Raw genomic sequence first — 22504 nt, forward strand, 5'->3', positions numbered from 1 at the left:
TTGTATCTTTAATTAAAAAGTGATTCAAATTAATTTTCTGCTCCAGAACCCCTATCTAGGGGGCGGGGATGATGAGGGGACTCTCCAGATCTCTTTTCCTCCATCAGCCTTAAAGGCCCAGCACCTTCCACAAGAGGATCAGGGAGGAGGGAGGGGGAAAGAGTGGGGGGGTGAAGAAGGGAGGACTGGGGAATCAGCCACAGCTCCTCAGAGGCCTGACACCTCCCCTAGAGCAAACCCTTCCCATCTCTAGGACCTGGCTACAGAGCCCCAGCTGGCCTGGAACTCATCAATCCCCTGACTCTGCCTTCCAAGGGCTGAGATTAAAGACAAGCACCAAGACACCCAGCCAGCCTGCCTCTTCTTACCCCCCCCATCAGCTGAGAAGGGGAAGGGCCTGTGCGGGATGGGTGCAGACTCTCGATTTAGGGGATACCCTGGAAATGGCTGCAGGCCAGGGTCAGCAGAGTGTCCAGGGCTTCAGGGGACAGAGTCAACTCAATAGTTGCACAAGTCTGGACACGTGACTAAAATAGTTTACAAGCTTGTCCTGGGAACTGGTAAGAACTGCGCACCTCCCCCTCCGTGTACCCCAAAACACGGTTCACCTAGTTCCAGAGATTCCACAGGCTCCCTGAGAGCGCTGAGGACACTGGAAGCAAAGAACCTTCTAGAAGGCAGGGGTCAAAGATGAGCAGAAAGACATAGGTGAACATGTTTCTGTGCATAGAGACACACGGACAGGACCAAAACCCACACTGTCCTTGACAGAATATGCCAAGTCAACAAGAGATCATAAAACCTAGGAGGGGGTGAGGGAGGGAGGAAGAGAGAAAGGAAAAGGAAGGCGGGGAGGGAAGAGGGAAAGGGAAGAGAGGAGAAGAGGGGAAAGGAGAGGAGTAAACGAGGGAGGACCAGATGGAGGGTGGAAGCTGCAAGGAGCAGACAGGGGGTCCTGGGAACCGGAGATACAAAACATGGGGGGGGAGGAGAATCGAGGAGAGGGAGGGAGAAGGCAAGAAGGGATAAAAGTAGTGGGGGAGAGAAAGAAGGGGTAGCCCCTCAATGCCCCGACCCACCACATCTCCCTCACCCCCTTCCTCTCTCAGGCCCAGTCTCCAATACAATCCTTAAGCCCCGCCCCTCTCCACCCCACCTCCTAAGTGTCACTTCCTTAATCAAGCCCTATCCCGCAATCCGCCCCAACCCTTTATAACGCCCCGCCCGCCACGCCACGCCCTCTTTATGTCCTTTAAGCCACGCCCTCTCATACCTCGCTCCTCTCATGCCACGCCCCCTATGCCTCCCTTTTCTCACTCCCTGCCCTCCTCACGCCCCTCCCCTCTCATGCCCCGCCCCTCACGCCCCTCCCCTATCACTCTCCGTCCTCCTCACGCCCCTCCTCTCTCACGCCCCGCCCTCCGCATGCCCCTCCCCTCATGCTCTGCCCTTCTCACGCTCCTCCCCTCTCACGCCCCTCCCTCCTCACGCCCCGCCCTCCTCACGCCCCTCCCCTCGCACGCCCCGCCCTCCACACGCCCCTCCCCTCGCACGCCCCGCCCTCCTCCCTCGCCGGCGGCCGGCGGACAGCGGGTTAAGCATCTCAGCGGAGGAACTTCCGGATGTGACCACAGAGGGAGAGGAGAGGAGCGCGGAGCGGAGTGCGGAGCCCCGGCACCGCCGGCCGCCGCCCCCGCCCGCGCCCCGGGTCCCGATCTTACCCTCGCGGGCAGCTTCGCTTCTGCACCCCGGGGCCGGGCCGGGGTCGAGACGGGGCGCGGCGACCCCAGCCTGCGCCTTCACTGGCCGCGATGAGCCCGGGGCTGTGACCCGCCCGCCCCACCTCTGCCCGGCCTGCCAGGCTCCGCCGCCGGGAGGCCGGGCTCCAGCCCATGGCCCGGAGGGTAGGTGGGCGGCCCCTCCTCCCTGCGCGCCCCTGCGCCCCCGACCCTCGGTCCCGGGGGTCCCCATCTCAGGCCCTTCACCCCTCACCCTTCCCTTGCTGCCCCCCCAGGCTCCCTCTCTTGGAGACCCGCACCCAGGGTGAGGGGTGGGGACTGGGCCAGGAGGGGGGGCGCGGGTCAGGGGGTGGGAGATGGGGAGGAGGCAACACCCACTTTGGCTGGGGGCCCCATTCGGTGGGCGGGCGACTAGCAGCAGGGAGCAGCCGCATTCAACTTCGGGGTTCTGGAGAAGTTCAAGAGGGGGTTGGAGGAAAGAGAGAGCGACAGGGAAGGAGGGGGCCAGACCCGGCAGAGGGGGGTGGGGGTCCCCAGTCCACCCAGGCCTCGTCCCGCGGTCTCGGGACCTCCTGGCTTCCTCGCCCTGGGCCTGGTGCTGGAGAGCGCCCTGTGGCTCTGGCGCGTGGGCCTGTCTCTTTGGGGCCCTTGGCCCACGTGTGTTTGGGGGTTGATGCTGGTTACTGAATGGGTGTTCAGCTCTGCTCAGTGTCTCATTCGTTCATGCTGGGGTATGGGGGGGGGTTCTGCTGACCTGTTGTAGATCATCATATGTGCACATGTGACTGGATTGTATATGGCTGGGGGGAGGCGGCGAGTATAGCGGTGTGCGGCAGGTAGAGTGACAAGATGCCAATATGCATGACTGACAGACACGCTTGTGACCAGCGAGCCTGTGCGCATGTGTGCGTGTCTGTATACAAACAATGGGGAGGTGGCCCCTCTTGTCTCTCCTTGTCTCCCTCGTCTCTTGGTCTTTAGATCTCTCCACCCTCTCCTCTCCCTGAGCCCCTGACCTGTCTGGGGCTCTTCCTCTGGGTCCTCTTGTCACGCTTGCCCTTCCCCCCCCCCCTCCCAGCCACAGGAGCAGGAAGGACCCACGCAGACAGCTCCGTAGAACACAGGAGGCTGTGGACAGAAAGAGCGTCTGTGGGTGACAGGGTAGAGGGCTGAATCTTGGGGTGCTGACTCCCCAGAGCTCCTCCTTTTGCTTCCCCCCAGTACGACGAGTTATCCCACTACCCAGGCCTCGTGGACCGCCCGGCAGCCTTGGGTGGCTTCCCCCAGACAGCACCCCCGGCCTCTGGTCCCTACGGCCCACATCGGCCTCCCCAGCCCCCACCCCCAGGCTTGGACAGCGAAGGGTTGAAGAGGGAGAAGGACGAAATCTATGGGTGAGTGAATCTGGGGCCCAGATGATGTCTCCAGGCACCCCTCTTCCCTCCATCTCACTGTGTGTCCCAAGGCTGGCCTTGATTTTAAGAGTCTCTCCATTAAGCCAGGAGCCAGTGGCTCACGCCTGTAATCCTAGCTACTCAGGAGGCTGAGATCTGAGGATCATGGTTCAAAGCCACCCCAAGCAGGAAAGTCCCTGAGACTCTTATCTCTAGTAAACCACCAGAAAACTGAAGGTGGCGCTGTGGCTCAAGTGGTAGAGCGCTCGCCTTGAGCTGAAGAGCTGAGGGACAGCACCCAGATCCAGAGTTCAAGCCCCACAACTGACAAAAAAAAAAAAAAAAGTCCTGCCTCAGTGTCCAAGTGCTGGTACTACAGGCATGTGCCACCTCTCTCTGCCTGTCTCTCTCCCACTCAGTCCATCACCCCTCCTAAACTCTCTGCTTCCCTCTCCAGACACCCACTCTTCCCTCTGCTGGCCCTGGTCTTTGAGAAGTGTGAACTGGCCACCTGCTCACCCCGCGATGGCACCAGGGCTGGGCTGGGCACCCCTCCCGGAGGAGACGTCTGCTCCTCAGATTCCTTCAATGAGGACATCGCTGCCTTTGCCAAGCAGGTGAGTGGCCCTGCTTGAGCCAGAGGGGCGATGGGCAAGAGAGGGGCTCGCATCAGATGCCTCTTGTTCCTTCCCAGATCCGCTCCGAGAGGCCACTGTTCTCCTCCAACCCAGAGCTGGACAATCTGGTGAGGACCAGGCCGTCCCCACCGCTGCCCTCCACACCCTGGCGTTGGCTGTGACGGGGGAGGGGGGTGGGGAAGAGGAGAGAGGGGGGGGGAAGAAGCAGAGGATGAAGGAGAGAGACATATGTTGGCTTCTCTATTTCCTTGAGTCCCAAGCTCCCATGAGGATGTCCCTGTGCGCCCAGCCTTTTCGCAAAGGCTTCTGGGAAACGGGGCTTGCTGGTGTAGGGTGGGGTCCGCACAGAGGGTGGGCAGGTGACATGTAGGGCTTGGCACTGCATAAATGCACCTCAGCCCTTTTCTTTCCCTCACTCTCGGTCTCCATCTCTGCCCTCGGCTCCTCCATACCCATTGTCCTCATCTGCTTTGTCCCCCTGTCCATCTGTCACTCTGTCCCCATTTGCCACTTGGGCCTTGTCTGTCATTCTGTCTTCCTGTTCCTCTGTCTCCCTCTCTCCCCAGATGATCCAGGCCATCCAGGTGCTTCGCTTCCACCTGCTGGAGCTGGAGAAGGTGAGGGCTTCTGGCCTGCCCCATGTCACCTCTTACCCCTCGCCCCTGTGCACCCCAGCCCTGGCCCCCTGGGTGCCCCCCCCAGTACCCCGGTGCCCCCCCAGGTCCACGACCTGTGCGACAACTTCTGTCACCGCTACATCACCTGCCTCAAGGGGAAGATGCCCATCGACCTGGTCATCGAGGACCGGGACGACGGCTGCAGGGAGGACCTGGAGGACTACTCCTGCACCAGCTTCCCAGACCAGGTGGGCAGGGCGCTGGACGTTGCCTGGCAACTGGGGCTGGGCCTGGCCCGCCATGGGGCATGCATTGAGCATACTGCAAACATACTGCAGCCATACAGCAGCGTCTCTCCTCCCCCACCCCCACCCCAGTGTGGAAATGGGATCCACAGAACACCAGGTACTGCTGGGAAAACTCAGATACGGTCACACTGGACTCCAGGACAGCAAACACACACACACACACACACACACACCGTAACCCTAACCCCGATTGCTTCTAACTCCACTCATGGAACAGCCGGCCCAGCATCTGCCAGGGCCTGTCTAATTCATCCGCACAGACTTAGAAAATAGTCCTACAGGCTCAGCTAAGCAACAAGGTCAAGTGGAAGGGCAGGGGGTATGGTGACACATGCCTGTAATCCCAGCATTCATAGAGATAGGAGGATGAAGGGTTCAAGACCATTTTGGTCTACCAACCACAATCTGTCTCAAAAAAAAAAAATACATACATAAAACCTTCCAATGCCAAGATCACATGGCAGTCAGTCTCCGTTACACTCGCCCTGCAATTTTGTTGACTTAAGACCCTGGACACAATCACAGCAACCACACAGGATACAGCTGTGTGGAGTGGACAGACAGCGGGAAGCCATGGGGACCAGTCAGGCCAGGCAATCACAGTTCCACACAGCCAGCAGTGACCCAGCATAGCATAAAGTCAGACTCGGACAGCAGCTCTGGGTCAGAAGCACAGGCCTTGCAGAGGCAGATACACAGGCCTTCAATCACCCACTGCCTGGCTCCAGGACCACCACCCACCCTGCAGCCACGCCCTCCCCGGGGACAGCCACTGCGTCCCAGGATCTCAAGTGAAAACACCCACACTCAGGTCACATTCAGTAATGTGCCAGTGGACACTGTCAGGACAGAGCCTGGAGTTGTGACACAGGTCTGTAGTCCCAGTGCTCAGGAAGCAGAGGTAAGAGGACCTTGGGTTCCAGGCCAGCTGGGGTAAAATGAGCCTGCCTGAAAATAAAATACAAATACAATAGGGCTGTAGTAGCCAGGCGCTGGTGGCTCACGCATGTAATCCTAGTTACTCAGGAGGCTGAGATCCAAGGATCACAGTTCAAAGCCCCGAGTAGAAAACTCTTATTTCCAATAAACCACCAGAAAACCAGAAGTGGTGCTGTGGCTCAAATAGTAGAGGGCTTGCACCTAGGCCCTGAGTTCAAGCCCCACCACTGCCAAAACAAACAAACAAAAAAGAGCTTTGGCATAACTCAAGCAGCAGAGAACTTGAGGCCCTTGGGTTCATTGCCAATAAAAGAGACAGAGACCAAGACAGAGACTTAGGCACAGCCCTAGTTCCTTTATATGCAAGCCGGAGACACTACAATCACGGAAAACACGGAATTTGAGCTTCTTATTTATTTATTTTTCTTCTCCTTGAGTCCAGTGCAAACTCATTTAGCAGCAAAATCTGACCTGAACTAATGAGAGACTATTTATAGTCGTTATTTATTCCACTCAGTTAAATATTCATCCACTTTGCTACAGGAGTGTTAATGAGTCTGATGTGGTCGGCTGGGGTGGGGGTGGAGCCGGGCATGGCTGCCCTCCACCAGCTTCACCTGATCCTCAAACACTTCTGCTCCCAGGGTGATCGCTGTGGGCCTCAGTCTCATTGACTGCCCCTCCCCCCCCATACCAATTCATGCTCTATTTCCCTGTTGAGAACTCAGGCACAGAGAGGTGAGATGACTCATCCAAGATCACACAGCCAGGAAAGAGGAGATCTAGTAAAAATGTGTGTGCGTGCATGCACGTACTTGCACTGCTCCTAAGGCTTGAACTCAGGGCCTGCATGTGCTTCCTTTTTGCTCAAGACTGGCACTCTACCACTTGAGCCACCGCAGCACTTCCAGCTTTTTGATGGTTAATTGGAGATAAAAACCTCATTTATGGGCCTCCCTGGATCTCAGCCTCTGAGTAGCCAGGATTACAGGTGTGAGCCATCAGCATGGTTCCCCCAAGTCTTCATGTTGATGTTCAGCTCTCTTGTTTTCTAGAATAATACATGGATCAGAGACCATGAAGACAGCGGGTCTGTACATCTGGGGACCCCAGGTCCATCCAGTGGGGGCCTGGCCTCTCACAGTGGGGACAACTCCAGCGACCAGGGTGAGAAACTTGAGGGGTGCAGAGAAAACCTGGGAACATGGGTTTGAGGATTGAAGTTAGACCCCAAGGAGGACTTCCATAGAAACAGCTGAGGTGTGGTTTCTTGGGTGACAGACTGGGGCCCGCTCTTCACTATCCACTGCAGTATGCCTATCATTCCCCCTCCCCCTAGGAGACGGGCTGGACACAAGTGTGGCCTCTCCCAGTTCTGGGGGAGAGGACGAGGAGCTGGACCAGGAGCGGCGGCGGAACAAGAAGAGGGGAATCTTCCCCAAGGTGGCCACAAACATCATGAGAGCCTGGTTGTTCCAGCACCTATCGGTGAGCCCAACGCCCAGGGGGGAGAGGGAGGCGGCTGCCCACGATCCCTGAGATGGGAGATGGGGGAAAGGGTCAGACCTCAGCAGTACCTGTGTGCCAGGTGCTCCCCACCCGCCCCCCATCCCAATGTACCCCGTGAAGGAGGGAGTCAATATTGTTTCCACTGTGCTAATGGGGAGACTGGAGACCAGGGGGGTCAGGGGATGCGCTCAAAGTCACACCGCCAGATGTGGGTTCAAATGCAGGTTGTGTGGCCTCAGCCACCCCACCACCACACAGCTTTATGGAGAGAGCTAGCTATATGAAGACCGGGGAGACTGATGGGGAGACATGGGGTTGTCCCAATCAGTGAGATAGCCGGCAGAGAGACTGAGTCACGGGGTAGGGGGAGACGCCGATGGATTATGGGAGAGGAGCAGGGGGTCTCTGACACAGGGCCTCTGCTGCCAGCCTCCACCTTGCTGGCCTCCCGGGGAGCTGGCCAATTAGGCCCTAAGAGCTGGAAGCAGCGGGGGAGAGGGGCTTGCGGTGTGATCATGACCTGAGCTTGGCTCTGGCAAAGCCTGGGAGACCCAGGGGCAGATCTGGGCCCCCGAGCCAGCTGGCTGCTCCATCCGGGGCTCCGGCACACCAGGCCGGAACTTGGGGATCAGATACGGCCTGGCAGGAGGGTGACTCTTGCTGGTGGCCGCAGCACCCGTACCCCTCGGAGGAGCAGAAGAAACAGTTGGCCCAGGACACGGGCCTCACCATTCTGCAAGTGAACAACTGGTGAGCCAGGACCCGGACTGAGGATGGGCGGGGCCGGGGCCGCGGTGGGCGGAGCTTAGACGGAGGGTGGGTGGGGCCTGGGCCGAAGTAGGGCCGGGCCGCGGGTGGGCGGGGCCGACACCGAGGGTGGGCGGGGCCCGGGCCGAAGCATGGCCCGTCCGCGGGTGGGCGGGGCCGAGCCTGAGGGCGGGGCCGCTCCGGCGCTGTCCGTGGTGCTGAAGGAGGCCGCGGGCCGCGCGTTCCCCGGCCGCCTAAGCTCTCGGTGGATCCGGGCTCGGTCTTCACACCCCGTGCCGTGTCCACGGCCGCTTCCAGGTTCATTAACGCCCGGAGACGCATCGTGCAGCCCATGATCGATCAATCCAACCGCACAGGTACAGGGTGGGCGTGATCAGGGCATCAGAGGTGGGTCCTCCCTCCTCCGGCCCCACCCCCGGCTCAGCCCGCACCCCTGACCCCCTCCGCAGGGCAGGGCACAGGCTTCAGCCCCGAGGGCCAGCCCGCGGCCGGATACACGGAGATTCAGCCGCAGCAGCACCCGACCGTCCGGCAGCCCGGTAAGGCCTCGCCCTCGGGCCTAGACACGCCCACAGTCTGGTCCCCCAACTCCTTCCAGGAATAATTCAGTGGGCCTCTCGCACTCAGCCCACCACCACCTTCTTAAAGGGCCTGCGCCTGCTTAAAACATGACTCGGTCTATCCTGGTAGAGGGATCCGGGGTGAAGAAAGGGTGGGAGTTACAGATATCTTGGGTAGGAATACCACCAACTCCTCTCTTGTCCTCCAGGATCGGCGGGGATGAGTGTGAACTTGGAAGGAGAATGGCACTATCTATAGAGGCTGGACTCATTCAGGAGACGGTGAGTGGCCGGCTCCCTAGACTCCAGTCATTCCCCAAAGGCAGGGTCTCTTAAGATTTGGTGGAAGATGGGTCATCCCCTCGCCTATCACTCCACCCCTTCCCATCCATTCATACATCTGTGCATCTGTATGTTCTACCCACCCACCAATCCACCATCCCACCCAGACAGGTGACCATTCAGGGTGGGCTTCCTAGAGGAAGCCATGTGCAAAATCTTCCTCTGTCCCTGCTGGGATGGTGGGGGAAATACCCCCAACCTGTTTTTTTCCTTCTCTGTGCCACAGGCCCCAGCCTCCATATTGTGAGCACCAGCCTTGCACCTAGCTCGTCCTCACCCTCCTCACCATGCCCTCTAACTTCAGGACTCCAAAGGCCTCTTTGTTCAACGCCTACCTCCCTGGGGCCCCACTGGGACATGGGGGACACTCCAGGCCCTGCCCCCCTCTTCTGCTTTTGTGCTTGGGACCAAGCTGAGAACTGGGTCAGGGTTTGCAGAAGACGGCGGCTGGGGGCCCCACCACCAGGGCAGAGAAGGGATTGGGGGGTGCACTGGGACTATCGGGGAAGGAGGGTCACCCAGGCCTGACCTTTGGGGAGATTCTGGTATCTTCCCACCACTCCCTTGCCTCCCTCATCTCTCTTCTCTAATGTCTTCTACTTTTTTTTTAATGATAAAGTCTTAAAAACACAAAGTCACCAGAGTCCTGCTGTCTCTTCTAAGATTGCAATTCTCACACATCTGAGGTTCAAGAATCTCCAAAAATAACCGCTAGTCTTTGTCCTGCGCATATCAGTTAGCTATTGCAATGTAACAAGCTTCTCTGAAACTTGGTAGCTCAAAACATCAACTGTTACTAAGTTCATTGTGTGGCAGGGTGTCATTTTAGGCCTGGCTGGGCAGCTCTGGGGACTCCCTCCCATATATATATTTTTTTTTTCTTTTTTTTTTGGATCTGGTCATGGGGCCTGAACTCTGGACCTGGGCGCTGTCCCTCAGCTCATCAGCTCAAGGCTAGCGCTCTACCACTTGAGCCACAGCGCCCCTTCCAGCTTTTTTTTCCTGCTTATGTGGTGCTGAGGAATTGAACCCAGGGCCTCATGCATGCAAGGCAAGCGCTCTACCACTGGGCCACCTTCCTAGCCCTCCCTCCCATATTTGTGTAGCTCCCACTTGGTTTGTATACTCACAGTCCACACTTAGCCATAAAGATGAAATTATTCCAAAGCAACCCATGTGGATGGGCAAATGCAGGCCTCACAGTGGGAGAGAAGGGAAGGGAAAAGCGGGAGGGGAGAGGGAGAAGCAGGGCTGCTGCACTGCCCAGCTGGTGGAACAGGCTCCCAAGGTAGTCAGATGGATTAATTTGCATAATCACACCTACTCCAAGGGCAGGGCAGCAGGGCTCACAGGTGCTGCTGATGTATATTTGGCTGGCCACACCCACACTGTGGGTGGGCCCCTGAGGATCACAGGTGCATCTGTGTATATTTGCATAGGCACACCCACACCAGTGGTGGCTGTGGGCTGTGGGGCTCACAGGTGCTGCCGTCGGTGCCGCAGGGCCTCAGTGGGGGAGAACAGGAAGTCCTGGCCGCAGGTGTCGCAGTGGTAGGGCCTCTGCAGGGCTGATGCCTTCTGGATGGGTGCAGGGGCTTCTTCTGCCTCTGCGGAGGAAGGGCGGCTTCAGAGGCTGCTCTGCACTGAGCAGTTCCCCCCCCCTCCACTCCACCCTGGCCCCTGGGCTCAGGCCCATAGGGAATGTGTCTGCCCAGGGAGTCCCAGGGGACAGGCTGGAGGTGTTGTGACCCTCTGGGTGGCAGGAGGACAGGAGACTAGGCCAGGGTAACAAAGAGGGTGCCGGGGTATAAGGAGAAAGTGGCAAGCAAGGTTGTGTGTGTACGGGGGTGCTTTCCTGACAAAGCCAGGTGGCATCAGGGTGGATGCCAGGGCACACAGGCGACACGGCCGGTCCTGACCTGCGCCATCCTCCTGAGGGGCCTGGGCACAGGTGTTCTCGTGGGCCATGCGCTCCAAGGGCGTGAGCGGCAGGTGCAGGCCGCAGTGCGGGCAGGTCCAGAAGGTGCGCAGACAGTCACTGTACAGGTCTGTGTCGCTCTGCGTGGGGACCAGTGACAGGAGGCCATGAGCTAGGACCTGGGCCTCCCCACCTGAACCCCTCCCAGGACCCTTGGGGAGGGGTCAGTTTCAGGGTGGGAGCAGGTGTGGGGGCCTAGAAAACCCCACCTCCAGGGCAGAGGGCTGAGGGGGCTGAGGCAGGATTGGTGCTCACCACAAGGCAGTTGTAGGTGAGGAAGTCAGTGACCACGTAGCCCCCTTTGGTGGGGTGGGGGGACAGGGTGGAGTCTCCAAAGAGACCAGGGAGACTAGGGGCAGTTGTGACCGTCTGGGGTCCCACATAGAGGTTCTGGGTCTCAAGGCCTGTGAGCCGCCGCAGGCTGTAGGGAACCTACAGGAGACAGAGAGCAGAGCACCTAGATCCACCGATACCTGAAGCCCCCACAGCAACTTCATTATGAGAATCAACTCATGAAGCCGCTCACAACGTCCCCACGCACACTCAGGCCTCCATACCCATCCCTCCCTCAACTGCCTTCCCTGGTCTCTGCTTCCTGTCGCTGGAGGACCACGGCCGGATCCAGTCTGGCCATCCACTCCACCAAGGGACGTCAGCCTTGTTCCCCGTTTCCTGACTCACTGGGTTCCGCCCTTTTTTCTTATGCTCCTCTCCTTCTCCAAGAAGTCAGCCTGGATTGCGCCGGTCTGGCCCACCCACCCAGGAGCCAGGCTCTCTATGAGAAGGGGACAAGGTTTGCGCCTGCTCAGTTCAGTTCCTCCCACGCATCCTGCGCGTGCGGTGGCAGCGTGAGGCGCACTGGCAGGAGGCGCTCAGTGACTGCAGGTGACATGTTGTGCTGCTGCTTTTGGACCAGGCTCCTGGGGTCCCCTAACTGGCTGTGTGACCCTGGACAAGTCATCCAACCTCTCTGGCTGTGGTACCTTGGAGGCCATGAACTGCAGCAGCTCCCTGCCCAGGGCGGCCACCTCCTTGCTGTGGATCGGCAGCCTCTCCTCTTCCTCTTCCTCTTCTTCAGGCCTTTGCCACTGCCGCCGCCGCAGGGCCTGGCGTGCCAGCTGCTGGTCCAGGGCGCTTTCCCAGCGTGCTCGGAGCTTCAGGGAGGTTGCCAGGAGTCGGACGGCACTCTCACTGTCCGCCAGCCGCAGCTCCAGCCAGCCGTCGGCCACCAGGCGGGAGCAGTCACCACTGGTGTCCAGAGAGCGGCTGAGCAGCAGGAGGGACTGGGGAAGGGGGGGATATGGGGGGGATCCAATCAGGCTGGGTCTGAAGTCCAAGCAAGCTCCGAGTCCCAGGAGCAGAGACCCCACTCCCCCAGTGTGAGGGTTGGCCTGGGGTCCTGCTCAGCTTTGGGTGTCCTGTGAGATGGGTGGACCTGGCCACAGGGGGCTGGTTCAGCACTGGGTAAAGGGATGAAGGACTCAGCGGATGCCCGCCCACCTACCTCTGGAACACTTACCCCCCCCCCACCAGGGCTCTGCCTGCCCGCCCTGCCTGCAGAGCGTGGGATGGCCTCTCCCGGATTCTTTGTGTTGTTCACACACATGCACACACAGCAGTGTGCAAGCTCAGCCAAGACACTCGATCACAGGGCCATCAGAAGCCAGAGGCCTATGAGCACCAGGGCACTTTACTGATCTCCCTCAGAAAAAGAGGCCTCAGGGCCTTTGCACCTGCTGGGTCCCTCTGCCATGGCCCTGTCCCAGGGTGTGCCTCCCAGGTATGGCTGGCCTTAGTGCCTCACACCCTATCAGAAATGGTTCCCTCTCCACCCCTCCCCTGTGCTCCAATCCCCTCCCTGCACCTCTACCACAGGGCTTAGCTCAGGGCCAGCCCCATCCTGGCGCCTGCGCAGAAACCCACCTGGAGGGCAGGGACACGGACGCAGTTGACCAGGTAGGGCTTGTTGGTCTCCAGCAGGGAGACGAAGGTGAGGAGCTGATGTGAGCGGCTCATCTTGTCCCGGACATCTGAAAGGCCAAGGGCAGCTCAGGCCACCTCCCCTCCCGCAGCACCATCCCCAGGCCTGTCCTGCCCTGGTGACTCCACACGCCCACTCAGCACTGGCAGTGCCACGGGCAGGCTGCGACGGGCTATAGGTGCTGGCTGGCACGGCGGTGATGCAGTACAGCCCTGGCTACCCATAGTGACACGGTGTCTGCACGTGCTCCACACTGTCCAGCCAAACGCAAAATAATTTGTGTGTTTTTTTTTTGGTTGGTCACGGGGCTTGAACTCTGGGCCTGAGCGCTGCCCTTGAGCTCTTCAGCTCAAGATGAGCTCTGCCACTTGAGCCACAGCACCACCTCCCACAAAATAAAATTTAAAAGAAAGGAAGAAGCCAGCCATCGGTGGCTCACGCCTGTAATCTTGGCTACTCAGGAGGCTGAGATCTGAGGATTGTGGTTCAAAGCCAGCCAGAGCAGGAAGTCCATGAGACTCCTCTCAAATTAACCACCAGAAAAACAGAAGTGGTGCTGTGGCTCAAGTGGTAGAGTGCTATTCTTGAGCTGAAGAGCTCAAGACCCTGAGTTCAATCCCCACGACCAACAAAAAGAAAAAGGGAAAAAAAGGAAGGAAAGAAGGAAGGGAGAAAGGTAAGGAGGGAGGAAGGGAGGGAGGGAGGGAAGGAGGGAGGGAGGGAAGGAAAGGTACTCCAACAGGAAGGAGAGGGGAGGACTCTAAGGAACAGGGCGCTGAGCAGGTGGGGCGCCAAGGCCTTGTCTAGATGTTCAAACCTCCAAACACAAAGGGAAAGCAGGGTGGCAGGCAGAGCACAGCTCTGCTAACACCTGAGGTGGGGGAGCCCTCAAGGGGGGCGGGGGCACGCAGGGGGCCCAGGAGCCCGTGGCCAGGGCTGGCTTGCTGCCCCAGCCCTCACCTCGGCTCCCCTGGTCTGGGGCTTGTAGCTCCTGGGCGTGCAGCACCTCGGGGCTGCTGGCGAAGACGCAGGTGGGGTGCAGCACGGCGCCCTGCTTGGCCTGGGTGTGGAAAATCTGTAGAGGCCAGAGACAAGTGCTGGGGCGGCCGGTGGGCCCGCAGCCCGTGGCCCGCTGCCTGGTGCCCAGCCCCATCCCCAACCTCCTGGCCAGGCCCCTCCTCCAGGAAGCCCTCAGGCCTTTTCCCCTCGGGACCGGCTGTCCATCCCCCACATGGCGCTTGAGTTGGGGTAGGGGCTGGGACTGAGGTGCTCAGAGGCCCCACCTGGTCAGAGTCCTTGCGGCCGCTGTTGAAGGCGTCGGGCACAGCCAGCTGCGGGTAGAGGCCCCGGGTCAGCAGCAGCTTGAGCAGTGCCAGGCGCTCGCCGCTCAGGTCCTGGGCCGCGCTGGCTGCCACCTGCAGCTGCGCCAGGTTGTGGCGGAGCTTGAATTTCACGTCCTGCAGGGGGCGCTGTGTGAGGGGCCGTGCCTGTCCCAGGAGGCGGCGATCGAGGGCCCGCGAGTCCCCCAGCCAACCTGGATGTCCACGCCGCCGCCGCCGTCGGGGGCCCCGGGGCCCGCAGGGTCGTCCTCGTCGCTGGAGCCCGCGGCCCGGTCCTCGCGCAGCCGCAGCACCTTCCGCCCGCGGCCCGCGCCCTCCTCGTGCTGCCGCTTCAGCTGCTGCAGCGCCCGCCGCTCCCGCCGCTCCTGCAGCCGGCTGCTGCCTCCCTGGGGGGCGCCGGGGCCCCGGCCAGCAGCCCGTGGTCCTCCAGCAGCTCCTGGGTCGGTGGGGGCCACAAGGAGACAGGCTGGGGGACTCGGAGGGCGGCTGCCACCCTCCCTGCTTCCCTGTCACCATTTCGTGCTCGGTGGGTACCACCCTGCGGGGACCCCTGCCCCACGTGGGGAGTCCCCGCAGCGGGAGGGGGGAAGCCCCCAGCTGGGCCGCGTCCCCCTCCGCACCTTGAACTGGCGCCGCAGGTTGGCCATCTCATACAGGCGCTGCTCCTCCACACCGCGCCGGCGGCACCAGCGGCGCGAGTTCCCGCCGCGCTCAGACTTCACCTGGGGGAGGTGAGGGGGAGTCAGCGCTGGCCAGCTGGAACCCCGGGGGAGTCCTCACCCCTGCACTGAGCTCAGATGGTAGACACCGGGCTGGGTGTAGCCACTTAGAGGAGCCAAGGGGCCCTGACCTTGGGTGTAATGACGGACAGACGGACAGATGGACAGATGGGGCAGACAGACAGCCAGGCCCAGCCTCACTGCCCCTCACCTGCACCCAGGTGTTGAAGATGGACAGATGGACGGACAGACAGCCGGGCCAAGTCTCCCCTTCACCCCCCTCCCCCTCCCCTCTGCCCCTCACCTGCACCCAGGCATTGAAGACGTTGAAGAGCGTGAAGGGGTCGCCCTGGTCGCTCTCCAGGGGCCTCCGGGCGGCTGCGCACTCCAGGCTGCCCTGGGCGCTGCGGGTGAAGGGCGACTGGACACTGAGAGCCGCGGCTACGGTGAGCACCGGCTCCGCCAGGCTGAACATGGCTCCCAGGATCAGCATCTTCCCTGTGTGCACAGGTGCTGGGGTGAGGCCGGGGCACCCGCGGGCCTGCCCACCCGGGGCTGCCTCCGCCAATCAACGGTCCACAGAAGGCATACTGGGCCAGATGGGTAGATTCAGAGCCCCTGTGCTGAGCTTTCTGGTCACGTGGCCTTGGCAAGAGCCTCAGTTTCCCCATCTGTGGTTGACGATGGGAGCTCCCACCTCCTGGATATCTGGAACGTCTTGTATAGAGCCGGGGTGCCCCCACCCCCGCAGCTGCAGCCACTCCCCCACTGACCGCCTCCCCCAGTGCTCCCGCCTCGCGCCTGCTTTTCCTTCCCACTGCTCCTCAGTGCGCCTCCATCTCCTCCGGGGTGATGGGCGAGTGGGGCGGGGGGGGTGGCGAGATGGAGAGGAAACCGCTAGGAACAGAGACCCCCTGGCGTGACGCAGCCCTCCACGTCACCCCGTCCCGCTGGCCTGCCCGGTGACAAGGTCTCGTGACACATGTATGACTCACTGCAGACAACCTGCTCCCATGCCTGTCAGGGGTCCCACCCAATAAAGGGGGGTTGGTGAAGCCAGGCTCAGGCCAGAAGTGGCTCCTGCTGTGCCAGCCTGGCCCCTGCTGCCCCGCCTGACCCCACCACTTTATACTGGCTCTGTCCCAGCCATGGGCTCTGTGCCTTGCTGTTTGCCTCCCCACTCCCTCCTGGCCCCCAATTCAGAAGCTCCAGGAGGGGAGAACTGAGTGCTTTTGCCGTGTATCATCGGTGCCTAGAATAGTGCTGGAGCAGGAGCTCAGTAAACACAACTTCTCCCCTCCCTCTCACTGTGCTCAGTCACAAGACCCTTCCCAAAGACACCAGGCAGGTTCCCACCACAGGGCCTTTGCACCTGTACCCTTTGCCTCCAATGCCTGTTTGCCACTTCTCCATGGTCCAGCACACGGGCTGCAGAACCTCAGATGCTAGAGTGGGCTCCCACCTGCTCTCCCTGCACCATCCAGCCTCATGCATTCTTGCCCCCTCCCAGCTAGGGGCTGTCCCCCAAAGGCAAATGTGGGTCTCTTATCTACTCCTGTACCCCAGTTCTAGGCACAGAGCACTGGGGAATGGGTCTCAGGGATCAGGGAAGGCTCAGGCTAAAACTGGGTGCCCTCTGGAGGGGGCGGGCCTCACCGATCACCACGTCCACAGGCAGCTGGGCCAGCAGGCACCCGATGGGGGTGAGGGCCTCTGAGCTGTCCAGGGCCCCCTGGTCTCGGAGGTAGAGGATGGCGGTTTCCAGGCTGGCTGGTGGAGGGGGCTCGATGAAAGGGAAGGTTCGGGGGTCCCCCACACTCATGCTCTTCATCTGGAATAAGGACAGACACCCCCAGGATCAGGGAAGATGCGAACTACTTGTGGAGCATGGTGGGCATGCTCAGAATCAAACTCAGAACTTGGCCCTTCAAGCTCTGTCAGCCAGCAGCAGGTCAGGGGAGAGAGCTGTCTGTCTGTCTGTCTGTCTGTCCAGCACATCCTTCCTCACTCTGACAGCGGAGGATCACGCAGACCTAAGCCTGGAACAACCACAGTTGCGGGGAGTCCTGGGCCCTGCCTGTGGTGCTATCTGCTGGTGCGGGCGGCCCTGGGGCCCCTCGCGGCTGACCCAACCCTCCCTGCCTGCGTCACCTGCAGCACCAGCGTGTCCAGAGCTACCCTTCGGATCTCGGGCACAGGGTAGGGGGTGAAGGCGTCGTAGTCGGACTCAGCATAGAGGCGGTAGCAGACGCCGGGGCCTGTGCGGCCTGCGCGGCCCTTGCGCTGCTCGGCGCTGGCCTGGCTGATCCAGAACTCCTGCAGCCGCTGCAGCTTGGCCTGTGGGTCGTAGCTCATCTCTTTCACCTTCCCTGGGTGGGCAGAGGGAGCCGCTGAGGGCCAATCACATCACCCACGCTCTGGAGGGGGGGAGGGAGGCAGCATGCCCACTGCCCTCTCTCCCGCCCTGGCTAACTGCACCAGCTCCAGGTGTCCTGCAAAGGCTCATGGGTGAAGGCGTGAGTCGGTGGCTTTGCTGAGGCCCAGCTGCTACCATGACAGGCTGCCTCCTCTGTGCATAGCAGACCCCAAGACCGCCCCCGCCCCCCTCCCCCGAGCCTCCCACACCTCCCGAGGTCCCCAGTGGGGGCCAGGCAAGCCTTACCAGAATCCACTACGAAGCGGATCCCGTCGATGGTGACCGAGGTCTCGGCAATGTTGGTTGAGAGAATGCATTTCCGGACACCAGGGGGCGCCACGTCGAACACCTGTGGGACAGGAGGGGGTGGCACTGACTCACCTGCTTGCAATGGCCTCCTGATGTGGCCCCCCGCTCCTGCCCCCCATGTACCTCAGGACCCACCTCACCTCAGTCCCCACAAGAGCTCAAACATTTGTTGAATCGCCCTCCCCCCATGTCTTTCCTGAAACCCAGCCCCTCTCCCGGTCTCCCCCACCCACACGGCTTCCCCTCTGCACTCTGACCCATAGTCCCCCACCCTGCCGCCCAGCTCTCCTATGGAAGCCCGAGATCTTCTATAGCACAAGGTGTACCCCTGATTCTTGCTCCCAGGCCCCATCCTGGGGTCTTTAGGGCCCCTTGTGGCTTAGCCCCACCCCCTATCTCTCCAGACTTGCTCTGTACCCAGCTACAGCCTGTTATCTCCCAAATGCCCCCTTGCTGGCCACAGGCCCTTTGTACAAGCCCTTCTGACTCTACACAACGGCGCAGCCTGCCAACCGCCATGCCCTCCCACTGTTTGGCAAGGGCATCTATACTGGCACACAGCTGGGTGTGCCAGCAGCCCCTCAGCCCCTCCCTCTGTTCCCCATGTGTCATGCTCTGCCTGGCTCCTGTGGGTACCTTGTCCTGGTCGGCCACTGACAGGGCACTGTGCAGCGGCAGCACTATCCAGCGCTGGGTGTGGCTGGCATAGGTCTGAGCGGCCTCCAGCACCGAGCTGATCTCCGCCATGCCGCTAAGGAAGACCAGCAGGTCCCCTCGTTCTTCAGGGGGGTACTTGTTGTCGATGGTCTCCAGCACCCTCAGGAAAGGCCGAGGGTCCAGCTTCTCTGACTTGGACGTCGCGGGTTCTGCCTCCTGTGGCTGGTACACAACCTGAGAGAGGACAGCCCCACGCAGGGGTGCGCTTGAGACTGACATGGCCCCACAGGGGGCAGAGGCAGCCGGGGGGGAGGGGGGGGAGTGGCCGGCCACCAGTGGGGAGGAGGAGCCTGAGGGTGCTGGGACCCCCACCCAGCTCCACCATCAGCCAAGAAAAGCAATCGGCGTCCACACAGATGAGCCTTCTAGTGTTTTCTTTGTTACAGCGACTCGGCCTTCACCCCCAAACTGCCCATCCTGCGTCTACCTAGTTTGGAGTAAATGTACCAAAAAAATAAAAGTGGAAGCTTAAGATGGGCACCGGTGACTCATGCCTGGAATCCTAGCTACTCAGGAGGCTGAGATCTGAGGACCGTGGTTTGAAGCCAGCCCAGGCAGAAAAGTCCCTGTGAGACTCTTATCTCCAATGAACCACCAGAAAACCGGAAGTGGCCCTGTGGCTCAAATGGTAGAGCGCTCGCCTTGAGCTGAAGAACTCAGCGACAGTGTCCAGGCCCAGAGTTCAAGCCCCACATCTGACAAAAATAAATAAAAAGAGGGCATGGCTCACTGCCAGGCCCCAAGATGAACCCCCGTGCTGCGGGTGTCCACGCACCGTGATGGGGAAGAGCCGGCCCGGCACCTGCACCACGGGGGCGTGGCCAAAGTAGCTGGAGAAGAGCTCGATGTTGATGGTGGCTGACATGAGGATGACCTTGAGATCAGGCCGCCTGGGCAGCAGGTGGTGGAGGACCCCCAACAGGAAGTCACTGTGGAGGTGGCGCTCATGGACTTCATCCACGATGAGGACCTGGTACTGAGGCAAGCTGGGCTCCCGCTGGATCTGCCGGAGGAGCAGCCCCACCGTCAGGAACACAATCTTGGTGGCGGACGACCGTGTGCTTTCGAAGCGGATCTGGTAGCCGACCTGGGGTAGGAGGAAGGAGATCGATGAGGAGGAGCAGACCTTGGGCCTGAACACCAGATCCCCACCTCCAGTGCATTCAGGGCTGGCCTCCAACCACAATGCTCCTGACCTCTGCCTCCTGATTATCTAGGAATACAAGCTTGAGTCACTGGGATGCTTAGAGGACTGACAAGCCTTAAGTGGCCTGTACTTTGGCTGCAACAGTACACCCTGTCCCGCTCACCTGTGAGCCATACTGACTGAGGCTCTCGAAGGCCACACGCTTGGCCAAGGAGATGCAGGCGATTCGCCGGGGCTGAGTGCACGCCACATGACTGAAGCCGGCTGCCAGCAGGTATTGGGGCACCTGCGTGGACTTGCCACAGCCTGTGTCCCCAGCCACCACCACCACCTGGTGCTCTGCCAGCGTCTGCAGCAGGCGGCGCCCGTACTGGGCGATGGGAAGAGCTGCACGCTCCCGCTGAAGCTTGGCCAGCCGCGCGAACGCCTGCTTCTGGCCGAAGTCCAGGTAATGCAAGAGAGCCCGGCGGAACTCAGACACCCTCTCCGGAGGCAGGCGAGTGGCCAGCCCCCGAGAGCCCCGGGGGTCGGGGCCAAGGATGGACAGGTTGATGCGGTAGCGGGGGTCGTAAGTGCGAGGAAGGTCGGCCAGGGCTGGGAGGCCATGTGGGGGAGATCCAGGCTCTGTCTCCTCCTTCCTGGATGGCCTGAGACTCTGGTACCTCTGCAGACGCTCAAAGAAGGTCCAGAACTTCTGGCAGTCCTCCGAGCCCCGACGGATACAACCTCCATCACCGAAGAAAGTGTCCTCTAAGAGGCCCCGGGTTTCTGGACAATTCCAGTCCCACTTCTCAGGGGCTTCTTTGGCACTAGGAGCCCGGTGGTGGTCTCGGCGGTCCCGCCCCTCCCTTGTCCCCGGGGAGGGCATGGTGCTAATCACAATGCTGTCCGCAGCTGGCCTCAGTTCCAGTCACCATGTCACCTTCAGCAGTTAAGAGGCCCGGCCTACTTTCCTCTTCAAAGAGCAAATTCCCTTCCTCTTCCCTGGCATAGGATCACAGGTGAAAGTGGGCTGCCAGCAGCCTGGTCAAGCTGGTAACACACAAGGCTCTTCATGACTCTGGGAGGGACACATGTGTGTCCTGGCTTTGGGAACCCTGGATGTGTCAGGAGGAGAGCAGAGGACATTCATTTGCCAAAAGCTTTGCTTTCTCAAACACTGGATTAGGAATAAACCCGAGCTCTCACAGATGGCCCGGCTCATACAAGTCACACCTCCTACCCTGGGCCACTCAAGAGACTGGGCTGGGATCCAGGAAGCCCAGAGGTGTCTGCCCAGACTTCGGAGTTGGGGAAGGAGGTGGCCTGAGCCATAAAGGAAGTGAATAGATCACCTGACCTATCAATGAGCGAACCCTTCATGAGTGACAGCAGAGCCACAGGAGGTGAGATCATATGGGAACTGTCCACTGAGCTTGCCAGCACTGGAAGCCCCTTGAGATGAAAGGAACACTTAACATGCAAGCCTTAGGTACACAGTACACTTGTTCTGCCCTGCCTGGCACATTCCTGCCTTTCTGTCCCCCTTGGAGAGCAGCCCTTGTCTTCCTCAAGGATCTGTTGACAAGGGCCTCATATAACCAGTATTGATTGGAGTAAGGCCTGGCCAATCGTGGTACAACATTCCACTTTTGCTCTGGGATTGGTCAGAGGAGTGGACACATGACCCAATTAGGGCCAATCAGGGCCCCTCTGTGCCTTTTACACTCCAGTTACCAGGAGAGCAGAGCTCTGGGTTTATCTAGTTACTAGACTAGCTGGATGGAAACCTGAAGCTGACTCTTATCAGGCTTCCCAGCAATCTGACCCAGGAAAAAGCCAGTATGTGGGGCACAGGGAGTGACTGTGGGAGGCAGGATAAGTGTGGCCATGTGGCTTAGTGCTCAAGGCTTAGTTCCTTACAACCCTCCACCTCCTGGCTTCGGTCACAGGATGCTTTGCTGTGTTTCCTGGGGATGGAACTCAGGGTTTACAAAGCATTTATGATCTATATTCCCAGTCCAAAAAAATTGAAAGATGGAACTAGTAGAGTATACAGAGCTGGGTACTGGGCTGGGAAGGTGGCTCATTGGTAGAGCTTGCCTTGCATGCCTGGAGGCCCTGGGTTCGATTCCTCAGCACCACATAAGCAAAAAGAAAAAAGCCAGAAGTGGCATGTGGCTCAAGTGGTAGAGTGCTAGCCTTGACCTGAAGAGCTGAGAGACAGCGCCCAGGCCGAGTTCAGGCCCCACGACTGGACCCAAAAACAAAAACAAAAAAAGAGCTGGGTACTGGTGGCTCAACCTGTAATCCTAGCTACTCAGGAGACTGAGTGAGCTCTGAATATCACGGTTGGAAGCCAGTCTGGGCAGGAAAGTCCATAAGACTCTTATCTCCAATTTACTGACAAAAAGCTAGAAGTGGAGCTCTGGCTCAAGTGGTAGAGCTCCAGCCTTAGGCAAAAAAAAAAAAAAAAAGAAAAAACTCAGGTACAGCACCCAGGCCCTGAGTTTGAACAGCACCAAACAAAACATATACAATTGTAACAGCAATTTTCTGACGGGAAGTTTATCATTCTTTTTCTTTTTTCCTTTTTTTTTTTTTTTTTTTTGCCAGTACTGGGGTTTGAACCCAGGGCCTTGTGCTCTACCTCTTGAGCCAAACACAACTCCGCCCTCACTTAGTTTTTCAAGCAGGATCTCACATTTCTGTCCAGGAGACCAGGACAATGACAGGGGCTTGCCACCAAACCCAGCCTCTATGGGTGCTGGGGCTTGAACTCGGGCCTGGACGCTGAACTTTTTCTGCTCAAGGCTGGCGCTTGCGCCACAATTCCACTTTTTTGGCTTTTTTGGTCCTCCTTGCCCACACTGGATTCGAACCTTGTTCCTCAGATCTCAACCTCCTGAGTAGCCAGGATTACAGGCGTGAGCCATCAGCACACATTCCTGTTTATCTCGGGGTTTCCTTCACCCACTCTCCGGTGGACGCCCAGCTACCCCTAACCGGACAGCCGCACCAGCGCCACCGCCACCGCTACCCCGCGCGCGCCACGCCCCTCACCTCTCCGCTGCGGCGCGGACGCACCAACTTCCGGCACACAT

At 59.8% G+C, this 22504-nt stretch overlaps 2 protein-coding genes across 4 annotated transcripts; one reads left to right on the forward strand and one right to left on the reverse strand.

Annotated features, from left to right (window-relative positions):
• The first annotated feature begins 1657 nt into the window (after window positions 1-1657).
• On the forward strand, window positions 1658-9439 carry Meis3 (Meis homeobox 3). 3 transcript variants are annotated; one of them, XM_013032631.1, is made up of 13 exons: window positions 1658-1904; window positions 2961-3133; window positions 3591-3750; window positions 3828-3878; window positions 4338-4388; window positions 4493-4636; window positions 6691-6802; window positions 6975-7123; window positions 7818-7894; window positions 8210-8268; window positions 8362-8451; window positions 8682-8754; window positions 9041-9439. In XM_013032631.1, the coding sequence occupies exons 1-12, from the start codon at window positions 1893-1895 to the stop codon at window positions 8729-8731; spliced, it is 1128 nt and encodes a 375-aa protein (XP_012888085.1). In that variant the 5' UTR covers window positions 1658-1892; the 3' UTR covers window positions 8732-8754; window positions 9041-9439. The 3 variants fall into 3 exon arrangements, with proteins under 3 accessions (XP_012888085.1, XP_012888084.1, XP_012888083.1); XM_013032630.1 differs by having other exon boundaries at window positions 8682-9439; XM_013032629.1 differs by having other exon boundaries at window positions 4544-4636; window positions 8682-9439.
• A 523-nt stretch (window positions 9440-9962) lies between these two features.
• Window positions 9963-22491, reverse strand: Dhx34 (DEAH (Asp-Glu-Ala-His) box polypeptide 34). Its single transcript, XM_013032548.1, is given in 18 exon segments — window positions 9963-10421; window positions 10734-10872; window positions 11048-11224; window positions 11776-12075; window positions 12716-12822; window positions 13734-13848; window positions 14057-14230; window positions 14308-14510; window positions 14513-14549; window positions 14734-14835; window positions 15137-15330; window positions 16489-16663; window positions 16984-17201; window positions 17495-17597; window positions 18194-18448; window positions 19050-19361; window positions 19585-20518; window positions 22464-22491. Coding segments are annotated over 17 exon segments (3447 nt in total). The 5' UTR covers window positions 20290-20518; window positions 22464-22491; the 3' UTR covers window positions 9963-10290.
• Window positions 22492-22504: the final 13 nt, after the last annotated feature.

Source organism: Dipodomys ordii, unplaced genomic scaffold (genome assembly GCF_000151885.1).
Source record: "Dipodomys ordii isolate 6190 unplaced genomic scaffold, Dord_2.0 Scaffold156, whole genome shotgun sequence".
NCBI classification, from domain to species: domain Eukaryota; kingdom Metazoa; phylum Chordata; class Mammalia; order Rodentia; family Heteromyidae; genus Dipodomys; species Dipodomys ordii.

What these genes read in the sequence shown, in the direction of transcription:
- Meis3 (XM_013032630.1), top strand. An exon ending in CGATCAATCCAACCGCACAG is followed by an intron (nt 8,269 to 8,361) that starts GTACAGGGTGGG and finishes CCCCCTCCGCAG; the next exon opens with GGCAGGGCACAGGCTTCAGC. An exon ending in CCCGACCGTCCGGCAGCCCG is followed by an intron (nt 8,452 to 8,681) that starts GTAAGGCCTCGC and finishes CTTGTCCTCCAG; the next exon opens with GATCGGCGGGGATGAGTGTG.